Source organism: Heloderma suspectum, chromosome 1, assembly GCF_057233095.1.
Source record: "Heloderma suspectum isolate Gila_16-S chromosome 1, 16-S_ref, whole genome shotgun sequence".
Lineage (NCBI taxonomy): Eukaryota > Metazoa > Chordata > Lepidosauria > Squamata > Helodermatidae > Heloderma > Heloderma suspectum.
The window spans coordinates 4,298,586-4,317,657 of NC_139458.1; the positions used below are offsets into that span (position 1 = coordinate 4,298,586).

At 45.6% G+C, this 19,072-nt stretch overlaps 1 protein-coding gene across 2 annotated transcripts in view; it reads right to left on the reverse strand.

The window, feature by feature from the left end:
* Positions 1 to 384: 384 nt before the first annotated feature.
* MDGA2 (MAM domain containing glycosylphosphatidylinositol anchor 2) overlaps positions 385 to 19,072 on the reverse strand; it is a 682,071-nt gene continuing 663,383 nt past the window's right edge. For both annotated transcript variants that reach the window (XM_084833668.1, XM_084833657.1), the window contains exons 16-17: positions 6,935 to 7,040; positions 385 to 2,681 (exon numbers count right to left, since the gene is read on the reverse strand). In XM_084833668.1, the coding sequence (XP_084689794.1) occupies positions 2,593 to 2,681; positions 6,935 to 7,040 (195 nt within the window). In that variant the 3' untranslated portion in view covers positions 385 to 2,592. The remainder of the gene's footprint in view (positions 2,682 to 6,934; positions 7,041 to 19,072) is intronic.

Consider the following 19,072-nt stretch of genomic DNA (forward strand, 5'->3'; position numbering starts at 1 on the left):
TTATGAGAGATTTCTCCACATCATGCATAATTTTATACACCTCTGTCATGTTCTCCCCTTACTAGCCTTTTTTCTAAGGGAGACACCCCCAGACATTGATTGTAACCTTTCCACATAGTGGAGCTGCTCCAGCCCCTTGATTATTTTGGTTGCCCCTTTCTGCATCTTTTCCAGCTCTACAATAAACTTTTGAGATGTAGTAGTCAGAGCTGTATGCAGTATTCCAAACATGATCACACCATAGATTTGTATAAACTCCAGCGCTAATATTCTATGATTCGAAGATTCAGGAAAGGACATGTGATCCATAGGAAAAGAAAGAAGGGCTAGTTACGGCTGTCATGCCGAGTGTCTGAAATGCTCAACAAACACAAACACCACTTGCCGTGCCTTACCTGGAAATAAGCTTTATTGAACACAGTTGTAAAATTATCTCTTTCAGTTGAATGACTGAATCATCGGCACAAACCTTTTTTTTCTACAGAATTTCTTAAAAAATCAAGCCTCGTTGCTTTTTACTGCATCTCTTTGTGCTTTTTTTATATTAATGTTTTCAAATGTTATACTTTTTTCCCCTTTTAAATATCCGAATGATTTGCATATAAGTTTTTCTCTCTTTTCATCCTAGGGTACTGAAAGAACATATAATAATCATAATAATTGTAATAATAACTCTTGCTTAGACAAAATTCTTTTTTTAATGAAGTTAAAAGCTGAGATAATTTAAGGAAAAAGGTCTTCAAATTTTCATTACCAACTCATAGAAGGGGAAATTTACAGTGTATTGGAAAATTGGCTGATCGTAGGTATGGGATGGAGCCAGGTAGCTGAAGATAATTTTTACAGGTTTTATTTTTTTGTAAAAGTGGTTTGTTTGTTTTAAATTTTGCTAAAATAATAAAATAATATCTCACAATTTGCACAGAGTCTGATGAAAGGGCAGAGGGCAGAGGCCTCATCTTCTCCATGCTCGGAAACAAAACCAGGTCAGCTGGCCTGCATCTTGCCGCAAAGAGTCTGTTTCTTTCTTTTGTTTCTCCCCATACGCACTGTAACCTCCCTGCTCTCTCTCAGCTCGCTAAAGTTAGGACCAAGCTCATTTTGCACAGAGGTTAGAGTAAGAAAAATCGTGTGTGTGTGTGTGTGTATGTGTGTATGTCTGTGTGTGAGTTTCACTGTAGCCTTCTTTGCTACACACACTCTCATCCGCCGTTCTGTTCCAGCAGACCCCACGTTGTAACCTGAAAAGCAAAGGGCTGCTCCCATTTCCAAGATTAAACGGAAGCCATTTCCTCCTGAACAAGTTGCTGAAAGGCTGTGTATGTTGGGAAGGTTCAGTGGCAAAGTATCTCAATCTGAGAAGGGCTTGATGCTGCGATTCAAGTCAATCCAACTCTGGAAGCAGCTTCAGTATATTTTTAATTGCTTTCCCAGCCGGCAGTTTTGCTCTTCAGTTTGCTTTAGAAAAAAGAGTTTATGCAAACCCCTCTTGAGCCTGCAAGCGTCTCTCCACTGGCGCTTTTGCGTGTGTGTGTGTGTGTGTTTTCCCCCACCCCATTTTCTCAGGCTTGTTATCATTGAAGGCACTTGGTTTCCATGGCATTTTAGAAAAAAGATGGTAGTTTGGTTTCGTCACTTGGTTAGAATGGATGATTTTTGTTGGGGGTGTGTGTGGGTGGAGTGGGGCAGGAGGGGAAGGGTGGGTGGGGCGTCTCGGAGGGCAGGGGAAGGGTGTTTCGGTGTGTTCAAGTGGCGGCAAGCAAACTCTGGACAAGTCAGTGTTGTCATTGCTGTCATATGTGCGTCCTGGAGTTACGTAATGCATGCAAAGCGGAGACCGCAGACCGTTATCTAGCATTGCCATGAGGAACTGAAACAGAATGTCTTCAACAGCTTAGGGGCCTTGGGCCGCTTCCCTCTGAAGGCAGCAGCGAGAGGCAGGGAAAGGGCCTACCTACAACTGTATTGAACTCCACGCTAAAACCTTGTGTGAAAGGGAACAGAGAAACGCCGGCTCCTCTTGTACCCTGCTTGACAGTGAGGTGTAGGGGGTTTTCTTTCCTCTTTTCTCTCTCTCTTCTATTAAATCTCTTTTTTGGCAGGCCATTAGGGTTCCATGGCAACAAGCAAACTATTCATTTGAAACAAAACAAGCCATGACTTTGTGCTTTGACAAGGAATTCTATAACTCTTTTGACAGAGTTCTTCCAATGGATGCTGTGTCTGTGTGTGTGTGTGTGCGTGCGTGCATGCGTGTGCGCGTGTGTGTTTATTCTCCTTTTGTTTGTTCATCACTAATTATCCACAAAAGCACCTGAAGGTCTCTCTCCTTCACTTCCACATGTGGTCCACGGTACATTTATGTGCCCGCAGTCCCTTGTTTGTTCATTTCTTTAGTTTTATAAACTCCCAAGGCTTCCTTTTTTATATATATATATTTTTTAACGTTTGATTCTTCTTTTCTTAAAAAAAATCATATTTGAATCAGTCAGTGGAGGAATCTTTGGTAGTTTTTGTTTCTTTTTAAAAATGTTCTCTTTTCTTCATGCCAGTGCGTGGTACATCTGTGTTGTAGCCTCTGCCAGAATAAGGTCACCTCTGATGACTTAAGACAGATACGAGAAGGAAAACAGGGAAAATCCGTATATGCGGCAGCATCCTGACTGCGCCTGAAGGTATATCTAAGTAGAAGGGGGAAACAGAGTCAGCAATCTTTTGAGTGACGTAGATCACTTGCAATTCAGTGTATAATTCAGCCCAGAAACACTTAGGGCACTTACATCTGGTCCTTCTTACTGAGATGGTCAACCTATGTCTGGGCCATGCCACTTCAGAGTGCAGGGGGAGACAGGATGGAATGTTCCTCCATAATAAAAAAAAAATTCAATGGAGAAGACTAGGCTAGAACCTTTCTCCCTGGGATGCTAACTTTCTGTTTGCAGGGACTTTTGTATGGAGGAGAATTCCATAATAGGAGTCTCCAGTTGCATTCTGAAGTGATACTAGCTCAGACATAGGTTGACTACCGTATTTTCAGCAACTTCCTGCGGAGTTGGCTGACATGAAGGACTCCAACTGGAGCTTCCCAGGACTTGAGCTGCACAAAGAAGATGAGAGTTTTCATCCTTGTAGCAACCAAGTCCTCCAGAGGCAGCACCCATGGTCGGGATTGGCCAGGATTGGCTGACATTCACAAAAATACTAGTGTGAGATGTCAGTGGGGTTTTGTCCAACTAACAGGTAGGCTCTGCAACTTGAAGTGCTGCTTCTACTACTCCCAGGAATTCCTGCCTCCTGAGCTCCCATCTCTCTCTCTCTCTCCCGCCGCCCCCGCCCCATTATTCTGCTCTGCTTGAATCCCCCTACGTTCTACCTGCCTGCTCTAGACAAACACTCTGGTATTTCTGTTTGGCAACTACTGACATCTGTTTGGCAACTGTGGGAAACAGGATACTTGGTAAAGTGGACCTTTGGTTTGACCCAACAAGATGTGCTCTTCTTATGCATGGGTAACATCTAAGTCCCTCCCGTCCCACCTGCAGGCTGAAGAGGTACAGCCGAGACTAAGACTGGGCTGAAGTATCGTCAACAAGAAAACACAGTGAAAAATGTGGGGTGGAAGGGTATTGAGGCAAAATTCATGCACCCAATTAACACTTCTTCTGTGGCTATTTACAGCCACAAGGACTTTATTTCTTCTCCATAAAAGGGACACCTGCTTAGCACACTGTGTCCACACTGCGGAGTGCCGGAAGTGAAGTTAGACAGCAAGTGTCTCCACAGCAAACGCTGCAGCCTGATGATGTGGACAAAGCGCTTGCAGCAATGCGCCCGACCACATGCCCTCTCGATCCCTGCCCCTCCTGGCTAATAGAAGCTAGCAGAGTGACCAGGTGAGTCCAGGGAGTGGTAAATGCAACTTTGTGCAGAGGGGTGGATCCTGCTGTCCTCAAGGAGGCGGGAGTGTGACCACTACTGAAGCAACCCACTTTGGACCCAATGGTATTAGACAACTACCACCCAGACATAAATACCCTTTCTTAGGGAAGGTACTTGAGAGGGTTGTGGTGAAGCAACTTCAGGCACTCTTGGAGGATGCTGCTTACCCATTCCAATCTGGGGTTTGATCTGGTTATGAGACCCAATCAGCCTTGGTTGCCCTGATGGATGACCTTTATTGGGGGAGTGTGACCCTGTTAATTCTGTTCTATCTCTTTTGATACCATCAACCATGGTATCCTACTGGATTGACTCCATGGGCTGGGCACTGGAGGCACAGTGGTTCCAGTCTTACCAGTGGGATTGATTTCAGAGAGTAATATTGGCAGACCATTCCTCAGCCCCTTGGGTACCATCCTGTCCCTAATGTTGGTCAACATCTATATGAAGCTGCTGGGAGCAGTCATTAGGGGATTTGGAACCAAGTACCATCAGGATGCTGATGACATCTGAATCACGTGAGGCTGTGCAAGTCCTGGATCAGTGCCTAGACTCAGTAATGGGCTGGATGAGTAATGTGAGCAAGGGGAGACATGACAGAGGTGTACAAAATTATGCATGGTGTGGAGAATGTGGAGAGGGAGATGTTTTTCTCCCTCTCTCATAATACTAGAACCCAAAGGGGTCTTTCCATGAAGCTGATTGGTGGGAGATTCAGGACAGATAAAAGGAAGAACTTCTTCCTTTTGTTTTTATCTTTTATTAGTCACCACTCCAGAATTTGTTTAGATGTGGGGAGTATATAAATGTTCTAAACAAACAAACAAACAAACAAATAAACAAACAAGTGTGCATCCCTCTGCTCAGAGTGGTGGACATGGAAGTGACTCCTTTTTTATCCTCAAAACAGCCCTGTGAGGCAGCTTAGGCTGAGTGTATGTGCCTGGCTCAAGGTCACCTAATGAGCTTCATGGTGACTGGGAATTCAAACCCAGGCCTCCACAAACCCACTCCAAGTCAAGGTTCCAACCACTACCCCACCCTGGCCTACTGCCAATTGGGGGGGGGGCTGCCAGGTCAGCCAGACCCCCACAGCCGCAACATCATTGTTCCTTTACACAGAGCACCAAAGCAAGTCAGAGGCGGAACAGGATGTTTCTCAGTTTGCAGGATCTCAGACTGACCCCCGCCCCCAGCACGCCACTTACCAGCTACTTGCTCTCCCTAAGGCTAGTTCCTCTCTGCTTGTGGCAAACTGTGGACTGGGTAGGCTGACCTGGTAGGTCACAGTCAGCGAAGCTCCCTGGGCTTGGCTCAGAATGAGCTCGCCTAAGCCAAGCCGATTTGGTTCAATGCAGTTCAGGCCCACATTGGCCAACGTGAAGCTCAGTCCCATTCTGAGCTCCAAGACTCAACGTGTCCATGTTGTTGCCCGTCCTGGACTTAACTGCATTGCTAGCAGTGGTGGGGATGGGTGGTCCTTCCTGGCTCACTTCAGATGGTCAGACTGCATTCCCTTCTAGAAGGGTCCCTGGAGGTTACCAAGCATGGCCACGTCCGTGCCGGTGCATTGGGACAGCACTGCGTCTTAGGGCGCAACTAAATGCCATGTTAGAGACATAATGTGCAGCTGTTCCTCACCCTTTTATTTACCTTAAAGTAAGCATGTGGTTACATGTGGTTTCCTTGGGAGGAAAGCTATTGCCAACCTAGACAGCATAGTAAGAAGCAGAGACATCACCTTGCCGACAAAGGTCCGTCTAATCAAAGCTATGGTTTTCCCAGTAGTAATGTATGGCTGTGAGAGCTGGACTATAAGGAAGGCTGAGCGCCGCAGAATTGATGCTTTCGAACTGTGGTGCTGGAGAAGACTCTTACGAGTCCCCTGGACTGCAAGGAGGTCAAATCAGTCCATCCTAAAGGAAATCAACCCTGAGTGCTCATTGGAAGGACAGATAATGAAGCTGAAGCTCCAATATTTTGGCCACCTAATGCGAAGAGAAAACTCCCTGGAAAAGACCCTGATGCTGGGAAAGACTGAAGGCAAAAGGAGAAGGGGACGGCAGAGGATGAGATGGCTAGATAGCATCACGGATGCAATGAATATGAACTTGAGCACGCTCCGGGAGAGAGCGCAGGACAGGAAGGCCTGGTGTGCTATGGTCCATGGGGTCACGAAGAGTCGGACACGACTGAACGACTGAACAACAACAACAAGCATGTGGGCCCCCAATCTGGGTTGGGACTACTACGCACAGATAGGAGAGGGCTACACCTCCCCACCTAGCTACTCCCTCCTCCTAAATTTGCCTCTCCCCACTGGCTAGGGGCTGAAAAGGAAAACAGTTTTTCTTCTTGTTTTAGCTTTTAAGGCGGGTGATTTGGGGAGGGGGGAAATTGGCTGAGTGGGAAGGTTTAAGCCTCCTCTGCCTGCATGTGAAGGTCCCAATTTGGATTGGGGCCCCATGGGCTTATTTCAAGATTTTAAAAAATGGTGGGGATTAACTGTGCGCCCATGTCGCCACCATTTCATGGCAAAGGAAAGACCATCTTGCACGAAGCTTGTGGCTCTGAAAGTACACTTCTAATCCTCTTCCTCTTTTTTGTGTGCTGCTTTTCCATGGCAAAGCCATGGAAGGCAGTTTGTCTCATGCAAGGAGACTGCTCACGAGCAGTGCTTTGCAGAAGTGAGATGGCAGCCAGACAAGGGAACTGATTCCCATGGATTTTCTGACATGAATGGGTTAGACTGTATTTTGCACCTCTGAGCAATGAGTGTGTAACCAGGAAAGCACCTCCTTGTGAATAAACTGCAAAAATTTCCTGAGGCAGTTTACCGTCATTCACCTGAATGCAGCTCAGATGTCGCTACTGTGCTGCGTCAAAAGAGTTTGAGGTTTGAGTAAAATCTTACACAAAGGTTTTTGAGCAGACTGGGCTGGGAAACTACTGGAAAGATGGTGATGGACCAAAGGGCAAGAGGGAGTCCGCTTACGGTTGTTTACGTAATCTGATTTCGTGCATTCCCCTTCCACAATTGATATGTCATCAATGGCAATGTCTCCTTCAATGCCTCGGCCACGGATCCCTTCAAAAACAACCTGCAATGAAAGAATATGAAACAAGCCTGAAAAATATATATCAATGAATGCTGTAGGAGAAGCTGGGTATCATGCACAAGTAGCTACTCCCTTCTTATGTCTGATGTACCTGAATTCTAACTTTTGCACAAAAGAGGAAGACAAAATATGGCTTATTTATAGGAGACAGTTGTGGAACCTTCACAATTAGCTTTGTGGACATTTCTGCCTTCCTGAATATTGATTGCACGCACATCAAATGTTTATGTACAATTGTTGCCAGGGCAGCATTGTCCAAATGGATTCACCGCAGGGTAGCTCTCATTCACCCAATCATGGATCACTGCCTTGTTGTGGCGAAGGGGCTTGCATAACTCAGTGAAGCCATAAGCTATGCCATGCAGGGCCACCCAAGACGGACAGGTCATGGCGGAAAGTTCTGAAAAATGTGGTCCACTGGAGAAGGAAATGGCAACCCACTCCAGTATTCTTGCCAAGAAAACCCCATGGAACTAGGGATGTATGAAAGGGACTTACCTTGTCCCGCAGCTTGCTTCGCGGTGGCGGGGAGGCACTTCGCTTCTCCCCCCGAAGTTCAGGCCGGGGGGGGAGGCGCCCCGCCTTGCCCGGCCGAAATTCAGGCCGGGGAGAAGCGCCCCGTCTCCCCAGCCACAAAAGAAAAAGTGGAAAAAAACCCCAAACCCCCATGATAGGCTATGTAATGATTAACGTAGCCTATCACGGCTAGATTTCCAAAGGCAGCCGTGATAGGCTACGTTAATCGTCACGTAGCCTATCACGGGTGACTTTGGAAAAAAAAAAAGCGCGTACGCAAATGGCAGCGGCCCATGGGCGCCGCCATTTGCGTTCCTTATTTTGGCACGTCTAGTCTACGTAAAGATTTACGTAGACTACGGCGAAAATAAGGGCACGCTATTTGCGTTGCCCTTATTTTCGCCGTAGTCTACGTGAATCTTTACGTAGACTAGACGTGCCAAAATAAGGAACGCAAATGGCGGCGCCCATGGGCCACCGCCATTTGCGTACGCGCTTCCCCCCCCCCCAAAGTCAGCCGTGATAGGCTACGTGACGATTTATGTAGCCTATCACGGCTGACTTTGGAAATCTAGTCGTGATAGGCTACGTTAATCATTACATAGCCTATCATGGGGGTTTGGGGTTTTTTTCCACTTTTTCTTTTGTGGCCGGGGTGTGTGTGTGTGTGTGTTTACTTTTTAATTTTGTAATGGCGGCGGCGGCAGCCGGTCGGGAGACTGGCCACCGCCCCCGCCGAACCGCCGCCGGGACCCGCCGCCGAGAGGGACATTCGGCCACGGTAAGTCCCATCCCGGGGGGGGGGGGCGGGGGGCTGGCGGAGAATTTCCCCAACACTTTCGGGGGGCCGAATGCCTCGGCGCTCGGCCTCCCGAAGATTCGTGGAGAAATTCTCCGCCATCCCAAGAAAACCCCATGGAACATATCACAAAGCTGAAAGATATGACGCTGGAAGGTGAACCCCTCAGGTCGGAAGGTGTCCAATATACTACTGGGGAAGAGCAGAGGGAATTTCCAAGTAGAGCCAGAAAGAGTGAAGCGGCTGGGCCAAAGCTGAAAGGACACTCAGCTGTGGATGTGTCTGATGGTGAAAAGAAAATCCGATGCTGTAAAGAACAATATTGTTTAGGAACCTGGAATGTCAGATCAATGAATCAAGGTAAGCTGGAGGTGGTCAAACATGAGATGGCAAGATTGAACATCGACATCTTGGGCATCTGCGAATTAAAATGGACAAGTATGGGCGAATTTAATTCAGGTGACCATCATATCTACTACTGTGGGCAAGAATCCCTTAGAAGAAATGGAGTAGCACTCATAGTCAATAAAAGGGTGGGAAAAGCAGTACTGGGGTACAATCTCAAAAAAGACAGAATGATCTCAGTACGAATCCAAGGCAATTGGATTCCATTCAACATCACAGTAATTCAAGTCTGTGCCCCAACCACTGAGACCGAAGAAGCTGAGGTTGATCGGTTCTATGAAGACCTACAACACCTTCTAGAACCAACACCAAAAAAAGATGTCCTCTTCATCATAGGGGATTGGAATGCTAAAGTAGGAAGTCAAGAAATCACTGGGATAACAGGCAAGCATGGCCTTGGTGTACAAAATGAAGCAGGACAAAGGCTAATAGAGTTTTGCCAAGAGAACATGCTGATCATAGCAAACACTCTTTTCCAACAGCAGAAGAGGCAACTCTACACAACAGACATCACCAGATGGTCAATATCGAAATCAGATTGATTATGTCCTTTGCAGCCAAAGATGGAGAAGCTCTATACAGTCAGTCAAAACAAGACCTGGAGCTGACTGTGGCTCAGATCATGAGCTGCTTCTTGCAAAATTTCGGCTTAAATTGAAGAACGTAGGGAAAACCACTAAACCATTCCGGTATGACCTAAATCATATCCCATATGAATATACAGTGGAGGTGAGGAATAGATTTAAGGGATTAGACCTGATAGACAGAGTGCCTGAGGAACTATGGACGGAGGTCCATAACATTGTTCAGGAGGCAGCAACTCAATCCATCCCAAAGAAAAAGAAATGCAAGAAAGCCAAGTGGCTGTCTGAGGAGGCTTTACAAGTAGCTGAGGAAAGAAGGGAAGCGAAAAGCAAGGGAGAAAGGGGAAGATATATCCAACTGAATGCAGATTTCCAGAGAATAGCAAGGAGAGACAAGAAGGCCTTCTTAAATGAACAATGCAAAGAAATCGAGGAAAACAATAGAATGGGAAAGACTAGAGATCTTTTCAAGAAAATCGGAGATCTCAAGGGAATGTTTTGTGCAAAGACGGGCATGATAAAGGACAAAGAAGGCAGGGACCTAACAGAAGCAGATGAGATTAAGAAGAGGTGGCAAGAATACACAGAAGAACTATACAGGAAAGATCTGAATGTCCCTGATAGCCATGACAGTGCGGTCACTGAACTGGAGCCGGACATCCTCAAGAGTGAAGTCAAGTGGGCCTTAGGAAGCATTAGTAACAACAAAGCTAGCGGAGATGACAGTATTCCAGCTGAGCTATTTAAAATCCTAAAAGATGATGCCGTTAAAGTGCTGCACTCAATAAGCCAACAAATTTGGAACACTCAACAGTGGCCACAAGACTGGAAAAGGTCAGTTTACATTCCAATTCCAAAGAAGGGCAATGCCAAAGAGTGTTCAAACTACCGCACAATTGTGCTCATTTCACATGCCAGCAAGGTTATGCTCAAAATCCTACAAGCTAGGCTTCAGCAGTATGTGAACCAAGAACTACTGGAAGTACAAGCTGGATTTCGAAGAGGCAGAGGAACTAGAGATCAAATCGCCAACATTCGCTGGATCATGGAGAAAGCAAGAGAATTCCAGAAAAACGTCTATTTCTGCTTCATTGACTACGCTAAAGCCTTTGACTGTGTGGATCGCAACAAACTGTGGCAAATTCTTAAAGAGATGGGAGTACCAGACCACCTTACCTGTCTCCTGAGAAACCTGTACGAGGGTCAAGAAGCAACAGTAAGAACCAGACATGGAACAACCGATTGGTTCAAAATTGGGAAAGGAGTACAAGGCTGTATATCATCGCCCTGCTAATTTAACTTATGTGCAGAATACATCATGAGAAATGCCGGGTTGGATGAATCACAGGTCGGAATTAAGACTGCCGGGAGAATTATCAACAACCTCAGATACGCAGACGATACCACCCTAATGGCAGAAAGCGAAGAGGATCTAAAGAGCCTCTTGTTGAGGGTGAAAGTGGAGAGTGCAAAAGCTGGCTTGAAACTCAACATTAAAAAAACGAAGATCATGGCATCTGGCCCCATCACTTCCTGGCATATAGAAGGGGAAGAAATGGAAGCAGTGACAGATTTTATTTTGTTGGGCTCCAAGATCACCGCAGACGGTGACTGTAGCCATGAAATTAAAAGACACTTGCTCCTTGGGAGGAAAGCTATGGCAAACCTAGACAGCATAGTAAGAAGCAGAGACATCACCTTGCCAACAAAGGTTTGTATAATCAAAGCTATGGTTTTCCCAGTAGCAACATATGGCTGTGAGAGCTGGACTATAAGGAAGGCTGAGCACCGAAGAATCGATGCTTTCGTACTGTGGTGCTGGAGAAGACTCTTACGAGTTCCCTGGACTGCAGGGAGGTCAAATCAGTCCATTCTAAAGGAAATCAACCCTGAGTGCTCATTGGAAGGACAGATACTGAAGCTGAAGCTCAAATATTTTGGCCACCTAATGCGAAGAGAAAATTCCCTGGAAAAGACCCTGATGCTGGGAAAGATTGAAGGCAAAAGGAGAAGGGGACGGCAGAGGATGAGATGGCTAGATAGCATCACCGATGCAATGAATATGAACTTCAGCACACTCCGAGAGAGAGCGGAGGACAGGAAGGCCTGGCATGCTATGGTGGTCCATGGGGTCACGAAGAGTCGGAGATGACTTAACGACTGAACAACAACAAGCTCTCATTCAAGCACACCACGCTTCCTTCTTCCCTGAAACTGCTTCCTGGCTGGATACTGAAAATGCAAATTGGATGGCCATTGTGCTCCTTGCCCCAAAGGCCTGGCTATTGCCCATCATTCTCCATTCCATGTTATTGGTTTAATTAACTCCCCACCCTCCCATCCACAAAGACTGTTTGGGAACTTGGTTTTGGGGACATTTATCGGTACCAAAAAGTAATGTTTGCTTTGGGAGGAAGTGGCTTTATGGAGACAGAGAAGGGCAGCTAATTCCAATAATTGGGAGTGTCCAAGCAGGAGATGGGAATGAGAGAAGGCGGCACAGCGGCTGAGCTGAGCTTGTGCTGGCTGGAGGGGGCAAGAAGAGAGGATGTGCGATGTCTCCTCACAGAAATGAAGTGACAAGCCACACGCCTTCAGTGTTCACAAACTTCAGAGGACCTCCGCCTCCTTCTTGGGGCCCAGTCCCATTGCTTACAGCATGGGCAGGCAATATGGTGCCTGTGGGCACCAATGTGGCCCTAGACAACTTCCTTGGTGCCCACTGAGACATCCTACTTCTAATTTATATGTATATCCGTGTAAAGTGGCACAACAGCAAAGCAAGAAGTAGGCTCTGCGTTCACTGTGGATGCAGTCAGTCTTAAGGTAAAATGTATAAGGAAGATAGAAAGACTAACAACAGAGCTTTAAAATATATTTTAAGCAAAAGGTTCTGGCTTCCCTTCCAAACTGCCACTTCTGATACGCAGTTAACAGCACAGCTACTAATGTGGGTGGAAACTGAAATATTTAGCTTAAAATAAATATTTTAATACTCTGTTGTTAGTCTTTCTATCTTTCATATATACGTATATATAAAGGCAGCTGGGATTGCTTCAAAGTTTAATGGGAACTTCTAGCTGCTGCTGTCTTAATTTCCTATGAAGGCCCCTGGGCACGTTTATGCCCTTTTTGACTAGCTATGCCTAAGGATGTATGAGAAATTTGTTTCAGTTTGTTTTTGATCAGAATTTACCCAGTTTGCATCTCCCAGATCAAACATGGGCTCAGACGCAATCTGTGGTCGAAGCCGTTACATTTCTGAGCTTGCAATGTGATTTGTGAACCAAAGTAATGCATTTGACAACATGTGTCCGTGTGGAAAATATGCATGAAAAAATGCATACTTTTGAAAAATGCACACAAAAACATTTTACTCAATGGCAGAAGAAGGCATACGTTTCAAAGATGTGCACAATTGATATGTACATTTGGAAAAATACACATGAAAACATGGATGGATTTCCATACAAAAACAAAACAAAGCTCGCAGTCCGATACGAACTCAAGATGGAATTCAGAGAACTCCAGCAAGTGTGGGTTTTGCTGGTTCACACATCTCTAGCCGTGCCCACTCATGGCAGCCATTTTATGGCTGTGCCCAGGACAATTGCTCAAATGTGCAACAGTGTCCAGGGGCCAAACATGTTGCCTACCCCTGGCCTACGAGGAGGAAGGTGTTTGCTGTGACAGGCGGTAACGTCTGTGGTTAGCGGCGACCACTACTGTATCTAGAGAAATGAAGCATCTGCTTGTTCCTTTTCCTCACACAGATGGGACTCTGATGTGGCTGGCTTAACTGGTTACTGCCGCAGCCATGCTGGCAGGCTGGCAGAAGAAGAGTTTCGGAGCAAACTTCAAACGTCTTTTCATAGACATGGAAGGAATTAGGCTATGCAGGGATGGGATTCGTGCCGCTCTCGGGACGCTTTCTGTTAACTGAGATGAGATGTTTTCCAGCTTGCAGGAGCTCTCTCCTGAGGCAGATTCAATGAAATGGAAGACGGGAATGCTTTGCAGCCAGCAGACAAATTCACGTCTGGCAGTGGAGTCAGCTGGGCAACACTGAATCCCGCTGAGAGCCGCCCAAGTTACTTGAGGCCAAAATCCCATTACACCTCTAATATGGGGCACAGATCTGGCCATGTCTGGTAATTCAGAGAAGATATTTGATCTTCAGAGACTCTGGAATCAAAGTAAAGAGTAGCCAGGCACGTGTTTTACAGCAGAAGAAGTGTCTCCTGCCACCTTAACCTTCAGCCAGGCCTTAAGGCGGAGGCCTCTCCTTTGCTTTGATCTCTAACAGGTTCTCATCCTGAGCAAAGGAAGACATCAAACACGGGGCCAAAACTGTTAAGGGTGCAATCCTATGGGATTAAAAGGAAGCCTTGGATCTCAGAGGCTCCCGAGCGTCCTATGCCCTGCCAGCGATTGGCACCTACCTGTCCTCTTTTGCAGAAATGGGCCTCTGAGCCCATCGAGCGGAGTTGCACGGCCAGGGCCAGGGCCAGGCTGGAAAGGCTGCAAGGAACAGCAGAGGCTGGCCTCTTGTCTCCCCTGTCCTCACACCAGAGTGCCCCCCCTTTGACCACTACAGAGCACTTCTTTCTGTGGCGGCTGAGAGGGGGAGGGGAGGAATCAGATCCCAGAGCCCCCTCCCAAAGCTGTAGGAGGGTCTATGGCTTTGCGACGGGGAATCCAAACAATCTTATATCTCTGGGATGCCCTCCCTGGGACCAAGACCGTCCTCCAAGAATGTTTAAGGGCCAGCTCAGTTTCTTCATCTGTTCTTGCAGCGCCACTGCTGTAGAGGATATGCAGAACAGCTCCCTTTATTTCTCCAGATATTTCCTCTTGGAGGCCATCAGATATTCATTTATTATTACATTTATATCCTGACTTTTTCCTCTTGCAAGGAACCCAAGACCTCCCAATAGCCAAAGCTGTCTGGGCGGTCTACATTTAGTCCTCACAACAACCTTGTGTGGTAGGTTAGACTGGCCCAAAGTCACCCATAGAGCTTCATGGCCGAGTGGGGACCAGAGTTATTTGTGCCAAGCCTGAATCTTTATGCACATCCAAATAACCATGCAAAATGTTTTAACTGGCTGTGGTGACTGGGTGGGAACAGACCCATTGGCTTAATGATATATTGATTGATTATATTCATATACCACCTTTCAGCCTCATTCCTGGGACATCCAAGCTGGCTCACATCACCAAAATGTAAATCAAACAAAAATATTAACATATTAAAACACAGACAGTACAGCAGATTAAACACACACACACACACACACACACACACACACACACAGATTGAGAGAGAGAACAGCAACTGTTAACAGCCAAGGGGATGACAATTCACAGGCCAGCCAGACCAAAGGCCTGCTGGAACACACTGGTTTGCATATGGGTTTTCTAAATGCTATTAAGAAGGGAGCCAGATGGTTATCAGGGAATCTCCTGGGTGGATAGACAGGTTCCTATGGGAGGAGACAATTCTTTAAGGGTCCTGGTGCAAAGCCATTTAGGCCTTGAATAGGGATGCACAATAGTTTTGGTGCAGTTCATTTTTAATAAGAATATTTCAAAAATTTGCAAATGTTTTCATATTCAGGATGGAAATAACTTGAAATTTAAAAACATCGAATGTGTGAGAACCAAACTTGACAGTTTTGACCATCCAGACAGAGAGCTTTGAATAGGATTCCCTGTGTATTCAGCTATATTAGTGCCGAATTTGGGTTGCCTCTCTTTTCTTCAGTCAGGCTCCCCATCTTTAACAGCAGCTATATGGCAGTCAGGTACAACATGACCCTCTCCATGCGGGGAGGAGCTCTACCTATTGAATTTGACTGATGCAGATGGCTGAGAATGTTCTTTTGGTTTGTTTTTGATAAGAATTTGCCAAAATTCACAATTTTCTTCAGATCCAGGATTCAGATTTAAAGAATTCCAGTGTGGGAGAAACAGACACTGACAGCTTCATCCATCCTAGTCTGAACACACCTGCAAACCCCTCTCAGCAAAGCAAAGCCATACTTACAAATCTAGCACCTGTATGTCTATCATTCACACTGTACTTTACCGGTAAAGGACAGATCTTCCCACTGGCAAACAATACAGGACCTCCTTTGAGGCCCTGCAATCAGGAGGGGGGACCCTGAGTCCCATCACACTTAAGCTTAAAACATTTTCAAAATTGGTGGCCTCCTCCTTAACGTATATTCTAAAATCTTCAAATCGATTGTTGATAGATGGATAAATTGGCAGTTACGGGAACGCTGGGGGAAAGTTACCATGTTATACTTGAGTTCTTGGTTTTAAAAGAAGCAAACGTTGAGAGTAGCCAAATGCATACCCTGGATTTTAGGAAAGCCAACTTTAATAAACTCAGAACAATGATAAGTAAGGTCCCATGGCAAATGACTCTAATGAGAAAAGGGGTCCAAGATGGGTGGGAGTTTTTAAAAAAGGAAATTCTCAAGGCACAGTTACAAACAATTCCAACAAGAAGAAAAGCCAGAAAACAACAGAAGAAGCCAATGTGGCTTCACAAAAAGCTTAAAGATGACCTGAAAACAAAAAAGGACACATACAGCAAGTGGAAGGAAGGCCAAGCTACAAAGGAAGAGTACAGGCAGGTAGCACAGAATTGCAGGGATGGCGTCAGGAAGGCTAAAGCTGAGAATGAGCTGAGGTTAGCGAGGGATGCTAAAAGCAACAAAAAGGCTTTCTTCAGCTACGTGCATAGTAAAAGGCAGAGGAAAGACATGGTGGTTCAACTATTAAATAAGGATGGCAAAAAGATAACAGATGACAAGGAAAAGGCAGAAGTCTCAATTCCTACTTTGGCTCAGTCTTCTCCCAAAAGAGGGACTATGACCCCCCCCCCCCCGGCAAAGGCGAAGTACAGGCTGAAGGAGCAGGATTGCAGCTTGAGATGGATAGGCATATGGTCAAGGAACACCGAATTATTTTGAATGAGTTCAAATCTCCAGGGCCAGACTGCACCCTAGAGTAATAAAGGAACTGGCAGAAGAATTCTCAGAACCGCTGTCTATTATCTTTGAGAAATCATGGAGGATGGGTGAAGTGCCAGATGACTGGAGGAGCGCTAATATTGTTCCTATCTTCAAAAAAGGGCAAAAAGGAGGAACCTGGGAACTACAGAGCAGTCAGTTTGACATCAATCCCTGGGAAAATTCTGGAACAGATTATAAAGCAATCAGTATGTAAGCACCTTGAAAACAAGGCAGTGATTACTCAAAGCCAACATGGATTTCTCAAGAACAAATCCTGCCAGACAAACCTGATCTCACGTTTTGATCAGGTCACCTCCCTGGTGGACTGTGGGAATGCTGTGGACATAATATACCTTGACTTCAGCAAAGCTTTCGACAAAGTGCCCCATGATCTCCTGATGAGCAAACTAGCTCAAAGTGGGCTAGATGAAACAACTCTCAGGTGGATCCATAGTTGGCTACACGATCGGACTCAAATCCATGGGATCTTCTCAAACTGGGGAGAGGTAACGAGAGGGGTACCACAGGGCTCAGTCCTGGGCCCAGCGCTCTTCAACATTTTTTATTAATGACTTGGAGGAGGAGGTGCAAGGAATGCTGATCAAATTTGCAGATGACACAAAATTGGGTGGGACAGCTAATATCCTGGAAGACAGAAACAGAATTCAAAAAGATCTTGATAGGCTGGAGCGCTGGGCAGAAAACAACAGAATGGAATTTAATGGGGATAAATCCCAAGTTCTGAACCTAGGAAAAAGAAACCAAATGCACAGTTACGAGATGGGCGATACGTGGCTCAACAGCATTACAAGCGAGAAGGATCTTGGAATTGTGGTAGATCACAAGCTGAAGGTGGGCCAACAATGTGATGTGGCTGCAAAAAAGGCAAATGCTCTTTTGGGCTGCATTCATAGAAGTATAGTTTCCAAATCATATGGGGTACTAGTTCCCCTCTACTCAGCACTGGTCAGGCCTCATCTGGAGTACTGTGTCCAGTTCTGGGTGCCACACTTGAAGAAGGATGCAGACAAGCTGGAGAGGGTTCAGAGGAGGGCAACAAAGATGATCAGGGGACTGGAAACAAAGCCCTATGAGGAGAGACTGAAAGAACTGGGCACGTTTAGCCTTGAGAAGGGAAGACTGAGGGGAGATATGATGGCGCTCTTCAAGTCTTTGAAAGGTTGTCACAGAGAGAAAGGCCAGAATCTCTTCTCAATCATCCCAGAGTGCAGGACATGAAATCATGGGCTCAAGTGACAGGAGGCCAGATTCTAGTTGAACATCAAGAAAAACTTCCTGACTGTTAGAGCAATATGACAATGGAACCAGTTCCCTAGTCCAGCTTCAAGATGAAGCCGGACAGCCATCTGCTGGGAATGCATTGACTTGGATTCCTGCAATGAGCAGGGGGTTGGACTTGATGGTCTCATAGGCCCCTTCCAAGACTACTATTCTATGATTCTGTGATTCTATGATTTCCAGGCTTGCAATGTGATTTGCAGACCTCCCCGCCCCCGCCCAAAGTTTTTGGCAGCATGCATACATTTGAAAGAAATGTGCATGAAAAAATGTGCACTTTTGAAAAATGCCTTCAAATATGCTTTAATGAATGGGAGGAGAATGCATACATTTCAAAGACATACACAATTTGTGTACACATTTGTGTACGTGTACACATTTGGAAAAATATGCACAAAAATATGCATGGATTTTCATGTGAAAACAAAAAAACTTGAAATTTGATATGAATTTAAGTTGGAATGAGTTTTTAGATAGAATTCAAAGAACTTCGGCAAGCCTGAGTTTTGTTGATTCACACAGCCCTAATCTTCACGCTTTGATTCACCAAGCAGGTATTGTTTGGATTAGGTATTATAGTCACATTTCAAACCTCAGCAGTTCAGATGTGTTCTTTGTATTCCCAGTCTCTGTCTTAATTGACATTAATCCTCTGTTGTGTAATTCAGCAGGTTTATATGTTAAAGGAACCTGGCAGTAGGGATGTCAGAGAATTCCACTATGGACTGAAATGGGATCGAATTCCCTTCAGTCCGTGCCACGGAATCTGAGGTGGAACAGCGCCACGAGGTCCTGCGGAGCCAGCAGTCATGCGGCTTGTTTTTTGAAATCTGCAAAGCGTTGTGGGATTTTCGTAAATAAAAACGCAGTGTAGTATGTCCGATAATAAATATGTAAGTTTTTTTAAAAAATGAATTGTGCTCACCGCCTTGTTTGTGGGTGTCTTTTTAAACTGAGATTCTCCGTCTCCATTTACTTTCAGCCAAAACACTTCCTCTTCCTAGGGGCTTCCCAAAAGAAGGCTGTCTTAGGTGTGCCCGAGCGACACAATCTTTGTTTAAAGCAACGCTGTTTTAAAGAAAGAAAATAACCTTTTAAAATGACCATGCTGGTCCTGGACTGGCATGGTCATTTTAAAAGGTTTTTTCTCTCTTTCCAACAGCGTTGCTTTAAACAAAGAGTTTATCGCTCGGGCACACCTAAGACAGCCTTCTTTTGGGAAACCCCTAGGAAGAGGAAGTGTTTTGGCTGAAAGTAAACGGAGACGGAGGATTTCAATAAAAAAAAGTAAATATTTACAAAAAGTAGCGATTATTACGGAAGTTATGCAGACTCACGGAGACGGTTGGGCACCAGAATTATGGTTTTCGGTACAGATTTATC